At 35.6% G+C, this 23119-nt stretch overlaps 2 protein-coding genes and 1 long non-coding RNA gene across 5 annotated transcripts; 2 read left to right on the top strand and 1 right to left on the bottom strand.

Moving 5' to 3' along the window:
- Window positions 1-468: 468 nt before the first annotated feature.
- Window positions 469-4755, top strand: LOC108221097 (receptor protein-tyrosine kinase CEPR2). Its single transcript, XM_017394999.2, has 3 exons — window positions 469-636; window positions 1030-3646; window positions 4260-4755. The coding sequence occupies exons 2-3, from the start codon at window positions 1102-1104 to the stop codon at window positions 4610-4612; spliced, it is 2898 nt and encodes a 965-aa protein (XP_017250488.1). The 5' UTR covers window positions 469-636; window positions 1030-1101; the 3' UTR covers window positions 4613-4755.
- Window positions 4756-6668: 1913 nt separating this feature from the next.
- On the bottom strand, window positions 6669-9201 carry LOC135152563 (uncharacterized). 3 transcript variants are annotated; one of them, XR_010291818.1, is made up of 4 exons: window positions 8810-9201; window positions 7980-8531; window positions 6937-7802; window positions 6669-6849 (listed from the first exon to the last, which is right to left on the bottom strand). It is a non-coding gene; the product is annotated as an uncharacterized LOC135152563 (long non-coding RNA). The 3 variants fall into 3 exon arrangements; XR_010291817.1 differs by having other exon boundaries at window positions 6937-8531; XR_010291819.1 differs by having other exon boundaries at window positions 7715-8531.
- A 4723-nt stretch (window positions 9202-13924) lies between these two features.
- LOC108223189 (uncharacterized) lies at window positions 13925-22875 on the top strand. The gene is made up of 9 exons (XM_017397310.2): window positions 13925-14227; window positions 14352-14496; window positions 14772-14899; window positions 18496-18567; window positions 18993-19110; window positions 19266-19372; window positions 19471-19512; window positions 21588-21800; window positions 22594-22875. The coding sequence occupies exons 1-9, from the start codon at window positions 14057-14059 to the stop codon at window positions 22660-22662; spliced, it is 1065 nt and encodes a 354-aa protein (XP_017252799.1). The 5' UTR covers window positions 13925-14056; the 3' UTR covers window positions 22663-22875.
- Window positions 22876-23119: the final 244 nt, after the last annotated feature.

The following is a 23119-nucleotide window of genomic DNA, read 5'->3' as shown; positions in this document are numbered from 1 at the left end:
ACATTGATATTAGTTAATATGAGTTAATATATTAGGTAACCACCTTATTTCTAAAAGATTTTAACTATATATTTGTTTTGATACTCTATTGCAAGACATTTCATTTAAACTTTTTGTGAATTAGATAAAATATAATTTATAAGGACAAAATTTATGCAAGAAAATGGAAATAGAAATCTATTATAGTTTAGGATGTAGTTACTGTTCCTTTATTCTATATTGTTGGTAAACACACTTTTAATGTTATAAAATGTATTTGATAAATTATTCTAAAATCTTTTTATCTTCTGTTAAAAAAAATAATCTTGAAAAAGTGAGACAGGGGAGGGGAGTAAAACTTCCCCTTTTACAAGCCGGATGGAATGACACTGTTTCCCCCAAAACAGCACTAAGCAATGCCTCATCATCAACATAAAAGTCCAAAAAACAATGAATTTATGTCTTAGTCTCTCTTTTCTTTCCCATGGTTTCAGCTCTTGTCATTCTCTCCTCTTTCACCTCAGCATTACATAACAAACTCTCTTGGTAAAAAGGTTATTTTGATATAAACTATCAATTTTTAGGATCATGGAGGGTTGTATGATCAAGTGGAGTGCAGTGGGACTTCATTAGTTGCCTACAATCAAATATAACTTGGTACTTTTTTTGCCTTGTTACCATGTTATTTAGTTGATCTATGTGAAGTTATGTGCCTTTGCATGTTAAGTACAGTGGCTTGTGGGTTGTAGATGTGAAAAAAAAAAAAAAACTTTTGTAGTTAAAGCTTGTGATTATGCAAAAATAACCCTTGTTTTATGAGTCTGTTGTACCTGTTTTTCTTAATGATTCCTCACTTCAACTTTCTGCTTGAGATATTAATTGCTCAACTATTGTTTTGTTCGGTTTTATGATAAATACATACACAATCTTTTTGTTTTTCTTTTTGTCATGGTACTTTCAAGGCACTTTATCATTATTGAGTAGATGTCATTAATTTTGAATGGACTAGTAATCAAGTAATACTATAAAGGAAATCTTATTATTGTGCAGGTGATTATTGAGGTTTTTCATCATCCTGTAACGGCATAAGGTGCTTGAGACACCTCATCTTTAGCATTTGAAATGACCTTCCTAGCCACTATGAGTCCTTTTTCCCTCCAATTTTTTGTTACTTTGTTTGTCTTTAACCTTTTCACACCGCATGTCACACAATCTCTTGAAGGCCGAGCTCTACTAGAATTCAAAAAGCAACTCATTGACCCCTTACATCACCTGGATTCATGGAGAGCCTCGAACCCTCCTTGCCAATTCTTTGGAGTTTCTTGTGACAAGAATACGGGGAAAGTTACTGGGATTACACTCGAAAGTAAGTCTCTGGCGGGCCACATTTCCCCGTCGATTTCAGTGCTCCAAAGTTTGAGTGTTCTAGTGCTACCGTTAAATTCAATAATGGGAGTTATTCCAGCAGATTTGGCCAGCTGCAGCAAACTCAAAGTTTTGAATGTCACTAGAAACAAAATGAATGGTAGCTTGCCTGATCTATCGAAACTCATAGACCTGGAGGTTTTAGATTTATCAGGCAATCAATTTTCTGGGAGGTTCCCAACTTGGGTCGGGAATTTGACTAATTTAGTGGCACTTGGACTTGGTCATAACAATTACGAACAGGGTGAAATTCCAGAGAGGATCGGATATCTTAAAAACTTGACTTGGCTATATCTGTCCGGATCCAATTTGAGTGGTGAAATTCCTGAATCGATTTTCAATCTACAAGCTTTAGAAACATTGGACATTTGCAAGAACATGATTACGGGGAGCTTGCCAAAACGGTTATGGAAACTACGAAAGATCAAGAAAATTGAGCTGTATGAGAACCAGTTGACTGGTCGTATCCCTCCTCAACTTGCAACCCTCAACCTCTTAGAGGAGTTCGACATTTCATCCAACCAGATGTATGGAACATTGCCTCCACAAATTGGAAATATGAAGAATTTGACAGTTTTTCAGTTATATAAGAACAACTTTTCTGGAGAACTTCCTCGTGGATTCAGTGATATGCATAATCTGGTAAACTTTTCCATTTATAAAAACAGTTTTTCAGGAGCATTCCCAGAAAACCTCGGAAGGTTTTCACCACTGATTACTATTGACATTTCCGAGAACAAATTTAAAGGCTACCTTCCAAAATTTATGTGTACAAATGGAAATTTACAATTCTTGCTGGCTGGAGAGAACAATTTCTCCGGGGAGGTATCTGATAATTATGCAAGGTGCAAGTCTCTTATCAGGTTGAGAATTAACAAGAACCAGCTCTCTGGAAAAATTCCAGATGGTTTATGGGCATTGCCTTCTGCAACAATAATAGATTTTAGTGATAATGATTTTAGTGGAGGAATCGCTACAGATATTGGGAACGCAATCACATTGGGTGAGCTACTTTTGATGAACAATAGGTTTTCAGGTAATCTGCCTAAAGAACTCGGCAAACTCACAAACCTCCAAAAGCTTGATTTGAGCAATAATTATTTCTGCGGAACAATACCCTCAGGCATCAGTGCCCTGAAGCAATTATCTTATTTGCATCTGAAAGACAACCTATTTACAGGAGCAATACCAGCAGATTTGAGTAAATGTTCTGCGCTGGTTGACTTAAATCTTGCTTCCAACTCTTTGACTTTTGAAATTCCAGAAAGTTTCTCACAAATAAGCTCATTAAACTCCCTGAACCTTTCAAGAAACAAGCTCAGTGGCTCCATTCCAAAAGATCTTGAGAAATTGAAGCTGAGCAGCATCGACTTTTCTAACAACCACCTGTCCGGTAAAATTCACTCTGATCTCTTGAGGATGGGAGGAGGCCAAGCATTTGTTGGGAACAAGAAACTTTGCGTAAGTCAATATATGAACAGTCAAAGGAATCTCAGGTTAAATGCTTGTGAAAAGAAATATAAGCATATTTACAAACACATGATTGTTATTTTCTCACTTACCTTTGTGTGCGTGGTGAGCGGATTACTGGTTTTGTGTTATAAATATATTATACGCGAAGAAAATGACACTACAAAAGACCTTGAAAAGAAGGTAGTAGATTCTCAGTGGAAGATCGAGATTTTCCATCCAGTGCAGTTTGATGCTGAGGATATATGCAATGTGAGTGAAGATAATTTGATAGGCACTGGAAGCACAGGGAAAGTCTATCGACTTGATACAGAGAAAGCGGAAGGTGTGGTGGCAGTGAAGCAACTCTGGGAGGGGAAGGCAAATAAGGTACTGGCAGCAGAAATCGAGATTCTGGGAAAGATTAGGCATAGAAATATTTTGAAGCTATACGCCTGGCTAACAAACAGAGCTTCAAATTTCCTTGTATTCGAGTACATGGTAAATGGGAATCTGTTTCAAGCATTACACCGCACAATGGAAGATGGAAGGCCACTACTGGATTGGAATCGAAGATACAGGATCGCAATAGGAGCTGCAAGAGGAATATATTATCTTCACTCTGATTGTTCCCCCGCAATCATTCATAGAGATATTAAATCAGCTAATATTTTACTTGACGAGGATTATGAGGCAAAGATTGCAGATTTTGGGGTAGCAAAGGTTGTGGATGACTCACTTAATGATTCTGGTTCCAACTGTTTTGCTGGTACTCATGGTTACATTGCTCCTGGTAAGTTGATATTGCTTAATCTAACTAAAGTTATAATATGTATTCTAGTGACTTAAATATAACTTTTTCTAGAACATATTTGGGGATCCGGATTATTTTACCACATTTTTAATAGATTACTCAGAATGAAGTTTAAAGAAACTATGACAACTAGAGAAGAAAAGGGAAACAGTGTCATTTCCTGTTTCTGCTGATTGTGCACCTGCATGAGCTCCAGAGTGAGTATAAGTTAAGAAATTAGGTCTATATTTGACATTAAACAGATGAATATTTGTGATGGTAGAAATTTTCCGGATTCCCAAAATCCTCTGAAAGTGTGATATGAAATCTGATACAATTAATTAAGGATTTATGAAATTTATAGGTTTACTCTAGTTTTTTGAGTCTTATCAGAAGATATTTAGTCAATTTCTTTTTTCCATTAGCTATACATGAAAATATGAAATAACTTCATAGAATTGTTGTATGATCTAGCAAAAGGAAATTTATTCTGGTAAAAATGTCAATCAAGAGCATGCAATGTACTATGGTAGAACTGTTTATTAGTAACTACAAGTTTCCGGGAGAAATGCATACAAAAATATATTATTATTTGACATGCTAATAATTGCAGAGCTGGCTTACACTCCAAAAATGACGGAAAAGTGTGACGTTTATAGTTTTGGAGTTGTGTTACTAGAGCTAGTGACCGGTAGGAAGGCATTAGAGGAGATTAATGGAGAACAGAGAGATATAGTTACTTGGGTTTCAGCATACCTTGACCGCTACCAACAAGTCTTTGAAGTTCTTGATCATAAGCTATGTTTAGACCATCATGAAAATGAGATGACGAAGGTTTTGAAGATTTCAACACTTTGCACCAGAAAACGCCCCAGCTTGCGCCCTGATATGAGAGATGTGGTCAAGATGCTAATTGACGCCAAACATCCCGGTTTCAAGCTCAAGGAGAAACATGTCACCGGTTAAAACATCTCTGTATAGTTTCGGCCTGGAGTGGGTCTGTTTGTTTAGCTGTTATTTTCTTAAGTTGAAGTCAGTTCCACTGTCTGTTTTGTAATGTAAATAAACCATGTGTAAAATAAATAAACTTTGCATGTGTTTCATTTCCGTTCCGACGCGCAAACATATCGAGCTGAAATCTCTTTTTTCAAATTATTCCCCTTCTTCTGGATTTGGATTTTCAGCAATAAATTGTTTTCTTGCTAAATAATATTTGAGCATATATGTTATGGCCAAATTTCGCCAAGTCCTTTTTCGACCGGGTACATACCTAACTAGATTCAACATATATAAACCGGGCTGAGAGAATCTGTTGGAGGGGGCGTGTATTGCATGGGTGGATGAGTCTGGGGAAGAAGGTATGGTTCAGTGGCGGATACAGAATTTTGACAATGACGTGTCACAATAAACCGAATCACTTATTTGAAATACACACAACATAAAAATATTAAAAATACTGATTCATATAACAACAAAAAGACAATCAAAAAACCTAGGAAAATAAATTTATATGAAAATTTTGAAAGTTTACGGAATTGAGAGTGGACAGTGAGACACAGTGATGGAGTAAGAAATAAATAACTATACAACATACTAAGTCACATACACTAATACACAAAAAGCCCGTACTTTCCAACAACAAGCCACAATACAAGCAGGCCCAAACACAAAAAACCCGAATTCTCCGATAGAATAAAGCGCAAGACAAAACAATGTTGTTGGCACATAAAAAAATTGAAAAGAAAAATAATGGTGTGTCACGTGATCCACCATACTCAGCAGTACATCCGTCACTGTATGGTTTCATGTGTTTAAGGCGGACCTTTAGGGGCTTGGTTATGAGGGAATGGTGTTCTAACAGGATATGTGTTGAAGAAGGCTCTTCCTATGTGGAGAGTATGTTGTTATGAAGACAACCCTTCAGGAGATATGAAGTTCACCCTCCGGGAATATGAAGATCCAGGGCACCTGGAATCCATCCAGCGTTATCTGCAACGGGAGTTTTGAGGTGATCATGGTTCTTGTCGAAAGTTTTTTGGGACAGTATGAAGAACAATCGCATATTTAGATCATGTATTCTGGTGGGTTAGCGTCATCGGTAACGATGAAGACGATATGGTTTTGGGATCAAAACCATAAGTTGGTGATTGTTATGTTCCATTACATCTATTTGATTGATGGTAAGCGAGGGAGATAAACGAAACATTTAAGGGAAAAATTATGGTTCATAAGGTTTAAGTGGTGAAGACGAAGAGAGAGAGAGTGAAATGGGTGACCCCAAATTATTGCGTAAAGTGATTGTATGGAATATGAATAATTAATTTTTTTTATAAAACATGATTAATTAAGGTAGTAATCAGTGATTAAAGTAATGGGTGTGCGTGGGCCTGTAAGATAAGAGGAGAACCAGTGTTATTTTTATAACTAGTGAAAAAAACGCGCTTCGCGCGAGTGAAAAAATTATAAAATACAAAATATTTTAAAAGATCTGTATATATAATTTCTGAATCCTTTTATTTTGTATTTGTTATTAAAATATAAGAAAATATAATTTCCCCTAAAACTTTAACCTTCAGCACTTACTAAAAGAAACAAATATCTAACATATCTAACTTGATTTCTTGACAATTGAACTTATTCCAACCATAAAACTTATTTCACACCATACAAAATTTCTGCTTGGAAGCTATATCAACTCCGGCTCCAACCAAATGAGCCTATGTTGTCTACTACCTTCTCCCCAATCAATCCAAGCTTTTGTTCAAACAAAACAACTTCATTCTTTTTATCCAAAGCTAGTTCAACCATAAAAGCTAAAAACAGTCCATAATATCAAATGTTGTATATAACCAGGGAAATAAAAACCTAAGAATCGAGAATAGGTCACAAGTTCATTATCGTTAATATATATATATTAAGCAGAACCATTTTCTGGTATTGCCGTAGATGTGGACATGGGTATCTGTCTTTCTGCCTGTGCTAAGTGACCTTGGTAAAGGGCACGACTAAGCTCTTCCCCTGAGTAGTTGTTTCTCCAATGCAAAATTTGATAACATGAGGCCACTCCCCTTTCAAACTTCCCACTCTTACACGAGAGTATCTTGATTAGGAGGAAATACTGGAACAGCTGCCCACATCAGGTCAGCTAATGTCATAAACACTTGTCCACCACGGGATCTGTATGATGCACAGTACTCAAACACCTGAAGAAGATAAACACAAGAATAGTTCATGAACATATGCTGAGCCTATGATCATCGATACATATCAATAATAACAAAGTCACAAACCTTTTCAGGACTCTGCATTCTAATGCGTATGGCATTCCCTCTCTCTCTCTCTCTAAATTAGATGAAGAGCCCTGATAGATGCCACCTCACCCTCCCGAGAGCCTCCTTTATATATATACAGATATGCCTCCTGTAATGCATGATGTGGTACCTTTATACCTAATTACTTAACCGGAATTTCGGACAATGAAGTGAATCTGCTTCTACAATTTTGCTACACTTCCTATTATTTGACTTTGGCACTAAGGTAATACAGGAGGCCAAGCACACAGAGTGTGGATTACATTTACCATTTTATGGAGTCTGTACTTTAAGAGAAAAGGAGCAGAGCTTTATTTACATTCATCACTAGCATCTGTAATTCTTTTGGCTTTTGTTCGGATCTTCATATAACATTAAGATCCTAAAAAATTCAGTACACTTCAAGCCCCGTGATCTTAAATTCTTTCCCCTTAATAATATTGAGAAAAAAAATACTACAAATTATTGGTAGTAATTTATATACATGGCCTCAAGAGTGGTAAGGATGCTATAATCTCCATCAAATGTCGATTACCACATAAAATCCAATTTACGTTAGTGACAATACTAAAGACCATAACAACCCTAAGTAAACACATATTTACCAAAAAAAAATAGGCAACCAAGAAAAAAGAAACTGAAACCTCAGAAACCGAGACTGCTGAAACCACCAGCACCAACGACCAGCAGCAAAAGGCTAAAAAGAAGTAGAACGAAACGACAATACATAAGCACGATAAAAGTAAGAGAAATTTACAATGTGAATATCTTGAAAGCCAGAGAGCAAGAGTCTTGAGAAGCTCACATCCAACACCACCAGCACCAACCATTAACACCTTTTTGCCCTAATTTACAAAACCCACAAAGCAAATCTACAAAATTATCTTATCGGAATTGAGACCGAGTGAGTTAGTATCGGGTGCCTCAGAACCCTCAACTTGAAAAATGAACCCAACCCTCAAATCAAAACAACACAAAATCACATTTTGTAATTACCTATTGCTAAAAATAAAGTTACAAACCTTGGAATGAAGAACATCAGGAGCTGCAAAAACCCTTGTGAAAGAAATATAGCAATTGCAGCCTGCAAAGCAACTCCCATTACGAGAAATATTAATATGTTTATAACACTCTGTTCCGTAGCTTATATAGAATGTGATATTCATGCAAAAAATGAAGATGAGCCTATTACCAATTCATTAATTCAGAGTTGGTATGCGAAGAGTAAGAAAGAACTCATTATTAAAGAGGGAACAATAAAGAGGCACACATTGACCATTTGCATTTCTGAATTTTTAAAAAAGACTAATTAGAAAATGTAAAATCTGAAATATGAGAAAATTCGATAAGAAAGGAGCAAAGATATAATATTATAAAATCACAAATCGAGAAAGAGACTGTAAGATGGGATTAGGCCGTCCAAAGCAATAGTAGCCTCTTGAGGTCCTCCTTTGTATTTATATGGAGAGAGATCAGCTTTTCTATTTCTCTCGTTTCTATCAGCTTGCTTTGACAGGTGGCCTAGATTCCGTTGGTATGGACCTTGCGAGATACAAATACAAATCATCAGTCATCTGCATCAAAATCACTAAATTCAGCTACACAAATTACCAGATCATTCAATTTCAACTCTTCAACCACAGTGTACGAACCACAACTAATTCAGAACTAAGTCGAAAGTTGCATTTGTCTAATTAGGCAGTAAAATAGAATAATTTCAAAACCCGAAAATCATTTAACCTGCAATCATAGCAACAAAAACACACACGATTGTTCAAATAAGAGTAGAGGACACAGAATCAAATATCGACGGCACGAATAGAGCCTTTCTTAAAACTAACAGAACTGATACCTGAGCAAAATAATTCCAATAGCGTCTGTCGATCTCCTCGCTCCAAATCAACCTGAAGCTAGAATCGACAAACTGCTCCTGTAATCCCGGCACCACAACAGGCAGCTGCGGCGGCGGCGCGGGCTTCTCGGCGGGCGGAGCGGAGGCGGAATTGGCGATGCAGAAAGTGCCGCGCACGAGGAGAGGCGCATCTTGCGACGGCGTGTTGGTCAGGGTTTGAGATGGCGAGGTCTGTGAGGGCTTCAGCTCCATTGTGATTAACGGGAGAAGAATCAAATTGAAAGAGAAGATGGGCTGATTGGGCGGTGTCTTTGAAGATGAGGGAAATGAATGGGGGATCTGTAAGACTGTAACTTACAACTATTAATAAGCTAGAAAGACAAAGAGTTTATTTTATTTTTTTTGACGAAAGAGTTTATTAATTTTAATCACATCTCAAAATGAATAAAACATAGAAGCTCTAGAAAAACAGGAAAACAGAATGGAAAGAAAAGAAGCTGCCACATCACCATGCTGAGAACCTCCTTTATATAAATATAAAGATAGTACATTTACTACTATTTGTGATGTAAATAAATGGATAGGACGGCCCAAAATGATAGCCGTAAAGAATCTATTTGGATAGAGGGAGTATATTAATTTTGTTTACATTTATATATGATTTGTAGTTTGTATTTTGAGTTTGGTTTGTAGTTTCGTTGATTGGATGATACATCAATCATCGGTAGTCGATCATCTTCAATTCTGTTGTTATCTTGCCATAGAGATGGCAATATTAGACCCGACCCGACAACCCGACACGAATTCGATTCGTAAAGTACGAATTCGGGATGTAGTTTTTCAGGTTTGGGTCGAATTCGGGATGACCCAAAATTAACCCCAAAAAAATGGGTCATTTTCGGGTTAAATTCGAGTTACCTGAAATTGACCTGAAAATGAATATATATTATAAAAATCATATATATATATATATATATATATATAAATACATATATTTATATTATTATTATAATATTAGTTAAATTTAATAAAAAGTAATTTATTTGAATTAAATTAAATTAATTATTATTTCAAAAATATATTTATTAATAAATATTATGGGTCGGGTCGGGTTCGGATTACACGCGTGTAGTGTGGGTCGAGTTCGGATTAAGTAGACCCATCAAGATTTCGGGTCGGGTCAAATTTTTGACTCACGACTGTCAACCCGATCAGATACCTGAAATTGCCAACATACCTTGCCATCAATTTGGTGGAAACTAATATATATATATTACACGCTAATTTGTTCTTTTAATAATTTAAATGATGAATATTAATTTATCATTCATTTATTATAGTCGGTATTTCGAAATTCAGCTGACTCAGTCGATACATAGACTCAGACCTTCTCACAACTGATTTTACATTACTCAGATGACACATAACTTGATTTTGAGTCTAACTATACTCACTTTGACAAAATTTGGGTCAAACTCTGGCTTACCTGGATTAGACATTAAAAAGTATAAAGAAATAAATTTAAAAAAACCAAAATAAAGATCCAACATAACAACTTAATTATTTAACCGGAGTTTGATGTACTATTAAAACATGTAATATATATATAATTTATCATAAATAATTTAAATTATTTTTTTGATACATCTGATTCTAATCCGAGTACTTCTCAAGTATGAGTACTCATTTTTCGATGAACTTACTAAGTCGAATAATTTTAATGTGCTGTTTCAAAATTACCAGATTATTTAAAAATCAATGTATATATATGAGGTCTTTCATTCTCTCTTTTGTAAAAGGTCTCTTTTAAGTGTCTTCACACATATAGAGGGTGAGTATTTGTTTCGTTTAACCGAATACCAAACTTAAATAATTCAATATTAGTTCAGTATTATTTTTGTATATTTCAGAATTTTGGTTTTCTTATGAAAATAATTGGAAAACTCGAATAAACAAAATATATTAAAAAAATAAAATTATTATTAATATATCGTATTTGTAAAAATATATTTGTAAAAATCTAGTTAGGTATATTTTAATGACTTATGATTAATGAGTGATGATGTGTATAACACTTCAACTGCTATTCCTTCAAGTTCATCAATTGATATCGTTCATCAATTGTTAAGTGCAGTTCCATCAACGGTTGAGCTTAACAGCAGTCAGCCGTTGATAGATGACAATGTGCCATCACGGCTAACCCTCAGTCGTTGATAGAAGAGATCCCACTAGCTGTTGATACTCAACTTGAACATCTTGCTGTTACAAGAGCTGCTAGTTAGGAACTCATTATTGTTACCACATTTTTAGGATTGAGTGCTGGTGAAATAGAGGAGAGGCTGCCTTGTGAGCAGTCAAAAAGAAAGGTTGAGAGTGAGAGGCTGGGTATTATTCCACCCAGACAAAAGGATAGCTTGTGAGTACCACCTTAGAAGGTGAAGGTGAGTGTGGGGTGAGCCAGGGTGAGATCCTGATGCAAGAAAAGAGAGATGATGAGAGATATGCAGGTACCAGAGATATAAGGGAGGAGCTTGCTGTGGATGGTCTAGAGTCTACACAATTTACTCATTCAATTCCAGCCTATCAAGTTTTGGCTGAGCAATCCAACAACCAAGCAGATGAAACACTTGAACTTCTTCACACATCTGCAACTTTGGACAGAACCCAACTTGCTCATTTTGCTGTTCCAAAGGGAATGCTCTCTACAGCAGGTGATTCAGCTTATGATGATTTGAGAATAAACCTTTGGAGAAATGGTCACTGGCGCATGACGAGGGAAAACGAGCATCATGACAACCAACCATGCCGAAAGTTGGAACATGCGATTCTTCAAGCTAGAAATCTTTCGATTAGTTCTTTGGTTAGGGAGCTAGTTTTGAAGACGGTATAGTATTTTGATCAAAGGCGGGTGGAAATTGCATTCCAATTATCTAAAGGTCAATTGTTCACTAAGCATGCCAATAAGATGCTTAGTCGGTCGATCAAATGTGGTAGTGGTCATAGTGTGAAAGTTTTTGATCGAGATTCTTTGTTGTTTCAAGTAGCTACTAGGAAGATTTGCCAAAAGGGAGGTAATAGTTATACCGTCTGAATCAATGAGTCTATGTGTTCATGTGGTAAATGGCAAACTCATCGGATACCATGTTCTCATTTTATTGCTTGTTGTGCATATTTGAACTTGAGTTATGAGAGGTTCGTAGGCGATTACGATAAATTGGAGAACGTTTCGAAGGTGTATAACGGTATATTTGAACCTATACCGAGCAAAGGGGATTCGCGTTGACCAAGACTTGTTATTTTTCCAAAAGTTACGCATGACAAAGGTGTTCCAAAGAAGAAGGGAAGAAGAAAGTTCACAAGATTTAAGAATGTAATGGATTTTCAAGCACCTCATGGAAAGAATTGAGTTGTTTGACTCAATTAATATATATTTAGTTTCACTTTATCCGGATATTTGAGACATGTGATGTAATGTTGTTAAATTTGGAGAGTTTTATTCGTTTTTATTTGGAGACATATGATGTAATTTGGAGACTTTTATTCGTATTTATTCAACTTTGTCGTTGTTATTAATTTTATACTTGTTTAATAGTGTTTTTTAATTATTTTAGTATTTCTTAATATTATTTGAAAGTTTATGTATGATTTGCCAAGCTTCTATCAAGTTTATGTTGAGCAGGAAGGTAAAAAAAGGGAAAACACAGCTTAAAGCTGTGTTTTAAGCAAAACACAAGTTTAAGTTGCGTTTTATCAGCCAAAAACGATACTTCTAGCTGCGTTTTGCTTTTGAAATTTTTTAAAAATATGAAATACACTCTCAACGTTACACGGAGTCACGTTTTGATTGAAAACGCTAAACTTCAAGTAGCATTTTAAGTTGGCAAACGACACTTTAACTTGCGTTTTCGTTTTTTTTAGATTTTTAAAAAAATATAAAACACATCCGGAATGTTACACGAAGTCACGTTTTAACTTAAAACCCTACTTCGAGTGGCGTTTTAAGTTGCAAAATGATACTTTAACTTGAGTTTTGGATTTTTTTTTAGATTTTTAAAAAAGATTTAAAACACACTTTGAACGTTACATGAAGTCACGTTTTGATTTAGTAACACTACTTTAAGCTGCGTTTTGTTTATTTTTTAGTTAAAAAAAAAACCAAAATGCCAACCTAAGTGGCGTTTTGCTCTAAACGCCAACCGAAGTTGCGTTTTAAAGTGACACTCATGACTTTTTATTGGATCGTGACTTTTATGTCCATACTATTAGTCATTTTGACTAAGAGCAAGTCCAAGAGATGCCCCATAACATATCCTTAAGTCATAATTTAAAGTATTTGATGAAAAATGTTGATCCAACAATGTCCTAGTGATGCCTTATATCACTAGGACAACCTCTTCGAGCCTTATTAATATGACACCTCTCTTCTTGTCCTATCCAATATTTCATAATATATTCCTATACACACTCTCGTTCTCTCTCTGCTCTATATTGTGCTTTAATGATGAAAAAGAAAATCTTTAATAATAAAATATTAAACATATATTAAAAATAAGACATATTGTTAGGGTTGAACTTAGATAAACATGTCATAAATCACTGGGACCTCATTTTTTATATTATATTTGAGACTCCTACTAGGACACTGTTAGACTTGCTCTAACAGGACGTTGACCCCATGAGAAACATGACCCATGTATTTTAATTAGGAGTATAATTGAAATTTCACTATCAATTATTTGACTCTTTGTTATTCTTTAATATATAGACAACAGAAATTTGAAAAAGAGTAAAAATTGTATTAAATCCACTTATACAGCCTTTGTGACGGTTGAATTGTGCTCCTTATGTCCCTCTCAGTAGTTTACAAATGAGAGCGACACAAAGACCAAGGCACTCCATTTAACAATCTATTCACAGCAGATTCATGTAATATTTATATATAGAAAGTGCAGAAAGTAGGAGAGATTAGCCTATAAAATCAAAATTGGTGGATACATAACAATAACGCATGATTTTTATATCAGTAAAAGATTGTTATTTTAGGTAATTTTTTTAAAAAAAAGAGAGGAACGATCCAAAATAAAAACCGTAAAGCAATGAGGGGACGAAGGAGTTAATAACAAACAATTAATTCACCGATATTCCCGGTCAATCGCCCACCAGAAAATGGACTATCGAATAAAAAGGGCAGCCATGTTTGACGGTTTAGAGTAGATAAGAAGTGACAGCACAAGTTCAAAAATAGATATGAATCGGGTTTTGTCAGCAGCAGCCGCGTTGGGTAAAAACAGGAAGATGAGTGGAGAAGCTGCTGAGACTTCAATCAATCGTCTTAGGCTTCTCTTTTGCGGCCCTCACTTTGCTGCTGCTGATATTTATACTCGCGAGTACTTACAGGCCCATTGTCCACTAATCCAGGTAATTCCACTGCTTCATTTCCAAACCTAGCGTATACTATTATTTGTTAGCAAGACCCGAACCCGAGATGGATCCGCTGGTCCTTGAGTGTGAAATTTTGTCTGAGGTTGCTCTTGTTTATTAGGTAGATAGTGTTCCTTTGGATGATGTTGCTCGTGTTATTGGCAACTATGATATGTGTGTTGTCAAAAGCATGCGCTTAAACTCCACTATCATTTCTCGTGCAACTAAGATGAAGCTTATAATGCAGTACGGTGTGGGCTTGGAAGGTCTCTCTCTCTCTCTCTCTCTCTCTCTCTCTCTCTCTCTCTCTCTCTCTCCCCCTCTCCCTCTCTCTCCCTCCCTCTCCCTCTCTCTCTCTCCATCTCCCCCCCTCTCTCTCTCCATCTCTCTCTCCCTCCCTCTGTCCCTCTCTTCCAGCTGTTACACAGTTAATTAAATTAACTAATTGGATATCTTTTGGCATGTGAATTTGTGACTTAGACAGGATTCCCCCCTTTTTATTATGCTATGTCAAATTACTGTTTACTTTAATTTGATAAAGGTGTTGATATTCATGCTGCTACCACACATGGAATAAAAGTTGCTAAAATTCCTAGTGCGAAAACTGGCAATGCAGCCTCATGTGCTGAAATGGCCATATATCTGATGCTGGGTCTTCTGCGTAAGCAAGTTGGTCCCACTTGAACTTTGCATTTTCGTTGGAGCATGTATCTCTTCTAAGTTTTAATTATGTATATTATTTACTCTAACAATTTATTAATATAAATGTTGAAGCAATAAATATTACGGAGGTAGGTCATAAGAACATGTGTCCAGCACCCTCTGTTTTTTTTGACATTCATCCCCAGATCTATGGAATTGTCTTTATTTTAAATATAAGTGAATGGAATGATAGACGAAAATTATGAATGCAAAATAGTACGAATTCTATTCCATCCTACCACACCTTAATTCCTTCCAAGTTGTGACAATATGAAGCAGAAGCCTTTCAAGTTTGGATAAACGCCACAATAAAATATTTGAAAATTGATTAAATTAGTGGGAAAATGCTATCAGTTCTGTTACTCTTTTTATTTTGTTTTTTTATTTATAGATAGATGCTGTAACTTGTTCAAAGTTTAAACCAGTCTTCTGGTAGGCAGTTGAGAAATCTAAGTATCGTACACAACTACAACTTGAGTAGAAGTAATAGTTGAATAACAATCCAATACTACTTCAATGGAGTATGCAACAAACAATTTGGTTGTGTGTGCAGCCCAGTTAAATAGCTGTCAAATATCAACAATAATATAACATAATCATGCTTAGGTCATCAAGATGACATCATGCACTGTACTAGCTACTGTATCAAGATTGCTAGAGTAGTCACCAAGTTTCAATATTTTATATATCGAGGCTCTTGCATCCCTTGTAATAATGTAGTAGACATACTAATACATATGTTTTTCAGTTCTCTGCCTATATCGTTCTCTCCTCTCTACTATGATCCCTTTTATTACTTCCCACATTTCTCATATAATCGGATATGTTATTAGAGCAGGAGTAGAGATTAGAGAAAAGGATAAAATTTTAGTTAAAGCTTTGAGATTTCTCAAAAGAGCTCAGCTGCCCATTTGAGTTTACGTTTTCAGCCTGAACACAAAATCAAAATCCTAAAAGCCGGCCTCTCATCTCTGTTCTCTGTATCTCTTTTACAGCCTCTCTTATCTTTTCTCTCATCTCCACCACATTTCCTTTTCTCTTATGTGCAGATATTGCTTTAAGGACTACACTTATACAAAAAGAAAAAAGAGAGGCTTCATATTGAGAAATGTTTCATAGCAATTAAACAAACTTGGAACAAATTCCAATTAAACAAACTTGGAACGAAAATGGCTAGAGTAGAGATGGATTCTTCTAGGAATGAAAATGCATCAAATGAATATTATATTTAAATACGATTTACTGTAAAGACAATTATATTTAATAATGGATGAAGTTTGACATACATAAATCTTATTTTATTATTATTATTATTAAATTAATTCTTTTTGCCGAGTCCCATGTCCGGGACTCTCTGTTAATTGGCGAATCCCTGTATTCCCTTACCCATTTCCCGTGTCGTATCCGAGTCCGTGCTTCCTAATATACAAATATTATACACAGAGTTTTCTGCCACAGCTGATAAAGCAGCAGAATTAGTACTATGTATACATACACATAGTTCACTATTCTATCTTGTATTCTTTCTCGTGGAAGTAAAATTCATGGACGATCCCAAGGGATAGAGTCTGTCAAATCTATGGTTCAAGTTACTCTCCGGATGCAGATTCCTCTGGTGTTGATATAGGTTCATTTTCAACCGAGCGATCCAAATTCGAGTCTCGGTATCTTCTATGATTATCATTTTAAGAACTGATTGGTCGATGTCCACCGTCGTATTGATAGCAGCACCTTCTGTTTTGACATGTCCTCAAATGTACAGTGTGGTTGCGAATCTAGTCTTGCTATCCCCAAAATTCTCAAGTCATCCTAAGTTGGGTTTTGTTGAACGCTTATGTTACGCCCAAGGGCTTCTAGTTTTACACTCTTCAATCCCAACATAGTTCTTTCATCCCAAGATGGGACTTCGAGTGAGGGGGCGTGTCAAATATCAAACAATATGACATTATTAAGGTTAGGTCATCAAAATGACATCATACATTGTATTAGCTACTGTAGCAAGAGTACCCATTAAGTTTCAGTATTTTATATATTGAGCTCTTGCATCCCTTGTAATAATGCACATACCAATAAATACATTTTCCGTTCTCTGCCTATATTTTTCTCTCCTCTCTACTATGATCCCTTTTATTACTTACCGCATTTCTCATATAATATAAGAGTGAAGAAGTTTAGATAGTCAAAAACTAATGGAAGAACACTAGTCTCACAATTTTAAAAAGATGGTTCTAAACCTTTCGAAATAAAGAGAGAATCCATTTACACATTGTTTACAGAAGATGGAAAATTATCAGGTCTAGTAGTAATCAGGCTTAGCTTCTCAGGAGTGAAGGTTTTATCTTATCCCTTGATCGTGTAACAACAATTGATTTATCAGTGAAATATTGGCTGTCGTTAGTCTTCACAGCTAGAAATGTGCTCCGAACGACATTGAATTTTCCATTAATTTACCTCATTACCTCCTATTCCTAGGATACGTGGTACACCTGTGCTAGAGGCATACCTTATTTATGCAAAGCAGAACCTGAATCAGATCAGGATTCTCCTTCATAAACTTGAAGCCAAGTTTGCAATATTAGCTTGCCACCTCATTCGAATGTGCTCGAGTCGGAGGTCCAAGCTTAATAAGTTAATATTTAACCCATAGGAAAACGAGTCGAACTACTTCTGGTCTAAAGATTCACCACACAGAGTGTGACACCCACCCCCCTACTCAGTCAGCATGTAGTAGTGTATCTCACATCTGGATTCTCTATAACCCCATATCTTAGTAGAGTATTCCATTTGTTTCCTCAATTTGGTAGATCTTTTCTGCAGTTCTTTTTGCAAGTCCTGCTCGAATTCTTACAACTTGTTTGTGCTTTTTAAAGATTTATGGGCAACTAGACTAATCACAGAGACCATTACAGGGCACATGTTTAATAACAAGACATAAATAGTCCACTGAAAATTAGCTTTTCACTGTAGCCCAGATGATAGAACAATATAGTGATATCTGTATCTGTAGTACCACCAGAACTTTCTTATTCATAAAAAAAGGGGAAAAAATATCATCCCCTGCTGAATAGAAGGTCTATATGAAAGAAGTTGCATTAATTTTTAGACCTGTGAAGCACCTTCCAATACTTTTTTTAATCCTTTTAAGTCTAATAGTACTGACAGTTGAGCTGCTAGTTTCCAGAATAAACAGATAGGACTGAGAAGTATCTGCACATTAAATCTTATAAATATACCTGCAGAAGATGAGGCTTAGAATGCTTTTCACTTATTAGTTCAAAAAAGTTTATGAAGGAGTGTTATTATTTTTTTTACCTATATTCCGGTGAACTTACAAATTCGCTTAATTGGTGCACAAGTACTGTGTAAACTACTTTCGTGGTTATGTGTTTGCTGAAGATAATACTTAGACCTTTCCAATCAAAGGTGTAGTTTCTTTCATTCAGAAAAAAAAAGAAGGTGTAGTTCCTTTCTCCTAAACCTTATATATTGCTTTTGTATGACTTAAAAATATGATATCTCACTTTATTGGCTTTTGTCATTTATATCAATTTAAATTTCTGCAGAACGACATGCAAACTTCAGTCAAAAAACAGATTGTTGGACAACCAGTTGGTGAAACACTACTCGGAAAAACAGTGAGCTGCATTTTATTATATTTATATTCTGTCCACTTTACTGCTGTATTTGTGCACATAAGAATTAGCAGTCACCTTTAAAGTTGTAAACACGAGTATACGTTTGACCTGATTGGCATAAACTACATATTAGCAAATTGGTCCTGCACAAATTGGTAATATATGTGTTGTTAAATGCCTACAGTTTTTTTCTAGATACTTCATATCTAGGAGTCTTTTTTGAGGAAATTGTCACCAAAAAACTTCTTAAGTGCTTTTTTTTACCAGCCTTTCATCTAGCAAGTTATTATATATAAGGGTTTCACTATGAATGAAAATCGTAGTTTCAGCAGTACATCTTACTATTAGTGCAAGCCGGGCTCAGCAAATTACTATTGTTCCATTTTATGGAGATATCTGCGAACAATCACCAATCTCTTCTGCAGGTATTTATTATGGGATATGGAGACATTGGGTTTCAATTGGCAAAGCGCTTGCGTCCATTTGGCGTGAAAGTCCTTGCAACAAAACGGAACTGGATCCCAACTTTACAAAGCAATGGAGGTATACATGTCATATAAAGAGAAAATATCCACTTACTTTGTATAAGCTTAAACAAATCTCACCCACACATTTTTATTAAACTGTACAATTTAACTTTCTATCTTCCTAATATTATAGTGCACACCTCCTGATGATCTGGTTGTCTACTGTTCAAGGAACACATGATGATCTGGTTGATGAGAAGGGTGGCCTGGAAGATTTCCACAGATTCGCACAAGCTGCTGATATAGTTGTCTGTTGCTTGGCTATGAATAGTGAAACGGTCAAACATCTTGCTTATTATGCTTTACCAATTCACCTTTGTAGGAAAGAATGTTTGGTTTTTTAGTAACTGCTTGAATATTTCAATTATGTTTACAGGCTGGCATAGTAAACAAGTCCTTTATGTCCTCCATGAAAAAGGTTTGTTTCTTCAAGCTGTCGATATACTAAAGCATAATGTGTCATTTGCTTTGATTTACATGACTACTTATACCCTGTAATAAGTAAATATAATTAGCTAGTCTGGTTGGTGCTGAAGTGAGAACCAAAAATGGTGAGAACTGATAACTAATATCCACTTACTTTGTATATGCTTAAACAAATCTCACCCACACATTTTTATTAAAGTGTACAATTTAACTTTTTATCTTCCTAATATTATAGTGCACACCTCCTGATATTAAAGTGCACACCTCTTTTATGAACTAAGTGGTAGCGATATCAGCCATGACCATAGCCTGACCAGATTCACAGTTTTGATTCTCTGAGAAAAAACTCGGAACTGACCTGGTCAACCCAAAAGTGACATAAAATTGAAATTCATTCCCTTAAACTTACATATTAAATTTCATGCAATTTTAAGTAATTTTAGCTTGACCAGAAATCGACCTGTAAATTGAAATTGCCACCCCTACGGAGCAAACATCCCTGTTGTCATCCTTAAGTTGGTCAACAGAGTGTTCGATTTCTCTGTTTACCTTATGCACAGATCAGATCCACAGATTAATATCGACGATTAGCAACCAATTTAAACAAATTGGTGACTGGAATGGCTATAAAGGGTGATTTTCGATTAATTGGAGTTTAAATTACCAACTTGAGTAATATACATCTCTAATTTTCTGGCATAAGTTAACATTAAAAAGGTTATTTGTGTGCAACATCCGTTCATTACAACCTAAATAAGGTAATTTGTCAGTCTTATCTAGTTTATTTTGTTGTCAAAAATACCTAAATAAGTCAATTCAACAAAGTCTTTATCAAAGTGACTATATAAACTTATTTTAACAAAGTCTTAATCGAAGTGACTGTAGGAGTATTTGTAGATGAGTATATTTGAGTGTTGCATGTGTAACAACAGATTTGCATTTTTTAGTCTGAATATTTTGAATTTTCTGGTAATGGTAGAATAATCTAGAGAGAAAGGAGTGGGGAGAAAGTGATACTGGTCAATTCCGCTTTTGGGCCGCCCCTTATTCTAACATTATTATAGGGGTATGGGGTCCGAGACAGAGTGCATTGAAGCAGATTATAAAAAAAATAGTATGAAATATAAGAAGGGTTGTGGGGCCGGGGATGGATCCCGAGGTGGGCCTTGGTGGCGCTAGTGGGATCTGGACCCCCAGGTGGGCCTTTGGGGGGCCTAGTGGGACCGGGGTGGGGCCTAGTGGGGGCTCTGGGGCCTGTTGGGAGCCTTGGTGAGGCTCTAGGGGGCCCGGAGTGGATTGAGTGGGGCTGGGGGTGGGCCCTGCGTGGGTGATGTCATATTAGGGGTGAGAGATGTCATTTAGAGTGGGTTTCTCTCGGTTTCTATTTAGTTTCAGTTTATGTTGTTTCTATTTGATCATTTGCATATTTATTATAGAGAGAGAGAGAGAGAGAGAGAGAGAGAGAGAGAGAGAGAGAGAGAGAGAGAGACCTTAGATAATTAGATTTCAACGTATTTGCGAAATTGTCACTTGTATGTGCTCCTTGATTGAGTTGTTCTCAGTTTTATTATGTGTGGTTCACATTAGAGTAGCCCTCCAGCTAGTCATGTGTAGATTACGAGTATTTTATTTTGATAATGCTGTTTGCTGAGTTATACTTGACAGCCATACAGAGCCACAGCCTAGAACTATCATTGAAATTTAAAAACTTCATGCCCATTTGAGTTATAAGCATTTAGAATGAACTGTTTACTCTTAAATGGAACAAGCTAAAAATAAAAATTACAGTACCTCTTAAAAACCCTTGAATAATAGTCTTGATATTTCTCCTCTCGACTTGGTCACAAGTGGTTGAAGGGTCAGGCCTTTGCCTCGGCCAGTGAGTGCGAGTATATCTTGTACCAGACTTGGAAATATAGTACAGGGAAAAATAATGTCCCTCTAGTTGCAGAATGAAGGGACTACTAGTTTGAGGTCTCATGTTTGGATAACAACTGTGTACTGGTAACACGAGGATGTGATGTAGTCTTTTATAATGATGATGTACATATGTCTATGCTCAATCAGGGTGCACACCTAGTGAATATAGCTCGAGGGGGTCTTCTGAACTATAAGGATGTGCTTTACCATCTTAAATCAGGCCACTTGGGAGGGTTAGGCATTGATGTTGCTTGGACAGAACCATTAGATCCAGATGATCCTGTCTTGAAGTTCCCAAATGTGATTCTCACACCTCATGTTGCAGGCGTCACAGAATTTTCTTATAGGTCAATGGCAAAGGTATGGATCTTATTATCTTATTGGAGTTGTGAGAATTATACACTATTAACTATAAACTGCAGGCCCAAGATCATATTATAACGCTAGACATGCACACACACTGTTGTTTATATAGGTGAGAACACATAAATTACTTATCAATATATACTGTACTCTGTATTCTGATTTCTACAAATGCAAAATACAATTTCTTAGTATAACCAAACATTCTAGATGATTAGATAAATACATGAGCCTGGCTTGTTATATAATTAAATTTTTTTGACTTATAGTTTAATTTTTAACATCATTTTATTAGTGGTCTATTATTTTTGGATGCCCACATTTTTTTTGCATGAGGAATTCTATGATATTGTAATGAAGATGTTATTAACCGATTTATTATATTTTCTTTTAACGATCTCACTTTTATGATGTTTATTTATATCGTAAATATGTAGTAGAAATAATATACATTTTTATCATCTATTTCTTAAGATGCATGGTTAATATAAATAAAGTTTTACCTGCCACCGTTTTTTAGCAAGACAGTATATATCTCTCCCAGGTAGATGAAATATTCATGGGGAGATAATATAATTTTGGAAGACACGTACAATTACCTTGACATTTATATGGGCATAATAGGAAGAAAATAGTTTCTTTTAGATATTTACTTGCAATTAGCAAAGCTTTAAATGTTTTTTTTTTAAATGAGCGAAGCTTCAAACCCTTGGTTGTAATCAATAATCTATATAGTATTTATTTGTTTTCTTGCACGGGCATCTTGATATCTCAATCAAATGTTGAACAGGTGGTGGGCAATGTAGCCATTCAACTGCAAGAGGGGGCTCCCCTGACGGGAATCGAGTTTGTCAATTAAAAAACCTACTCCCGTTGTCTGTTTGGAAATCAAAATCTGGACATTATTTGCTATGGAGAATGTATACTCTGGTTTATTTTCCACCATATTAGGGCTTTGATTTAGAACTGTTGTAGTTTACAAGACCGACACGTATTGGAAAACCTAATCAGCTGGCTACATTTATTTTTTAGTACAGGAAACAGCAGGGAGGTGCCCTGTACTTGCTATTCATTTTCATAATTTTCCCTTCAATGTTTTAATTATTGTTTGTAGTACGCATCTCGAGGCTTCTATTAATTAAGTATAGTTTCATAATTTATTTTTTTCTAAATAAAAGTTTGACGTTTAAACTTTTCAAAAAATAATAAATTAAGTATTAAAAGAAGGGTTTAAGCACTGATTTCTGATTTTAAGTTGAGAAATAATCCTTACGTTCTAAATTATAAATTAGTAATTACTTTAACCTTATACATGA

The sequence above is a fragment of the Daucus carota genome, chromosome 5 (assembly GCF_001625215.2).
Source record: "Daucus carota subsp. sativus chromosome 5, DH1 v3.0, whole genome shotgun sequence".
In the NCBI taxonomy this organism is placed as follows: Eukaryota; Viridiplantae; Streptophyta; class Magnoliopsida; order Apiales; family Apiaceae; genus Daucus; species Daucus carota.
This window is presented reverse-complemented; position numbering and strand designations above follow the sequence as displayed.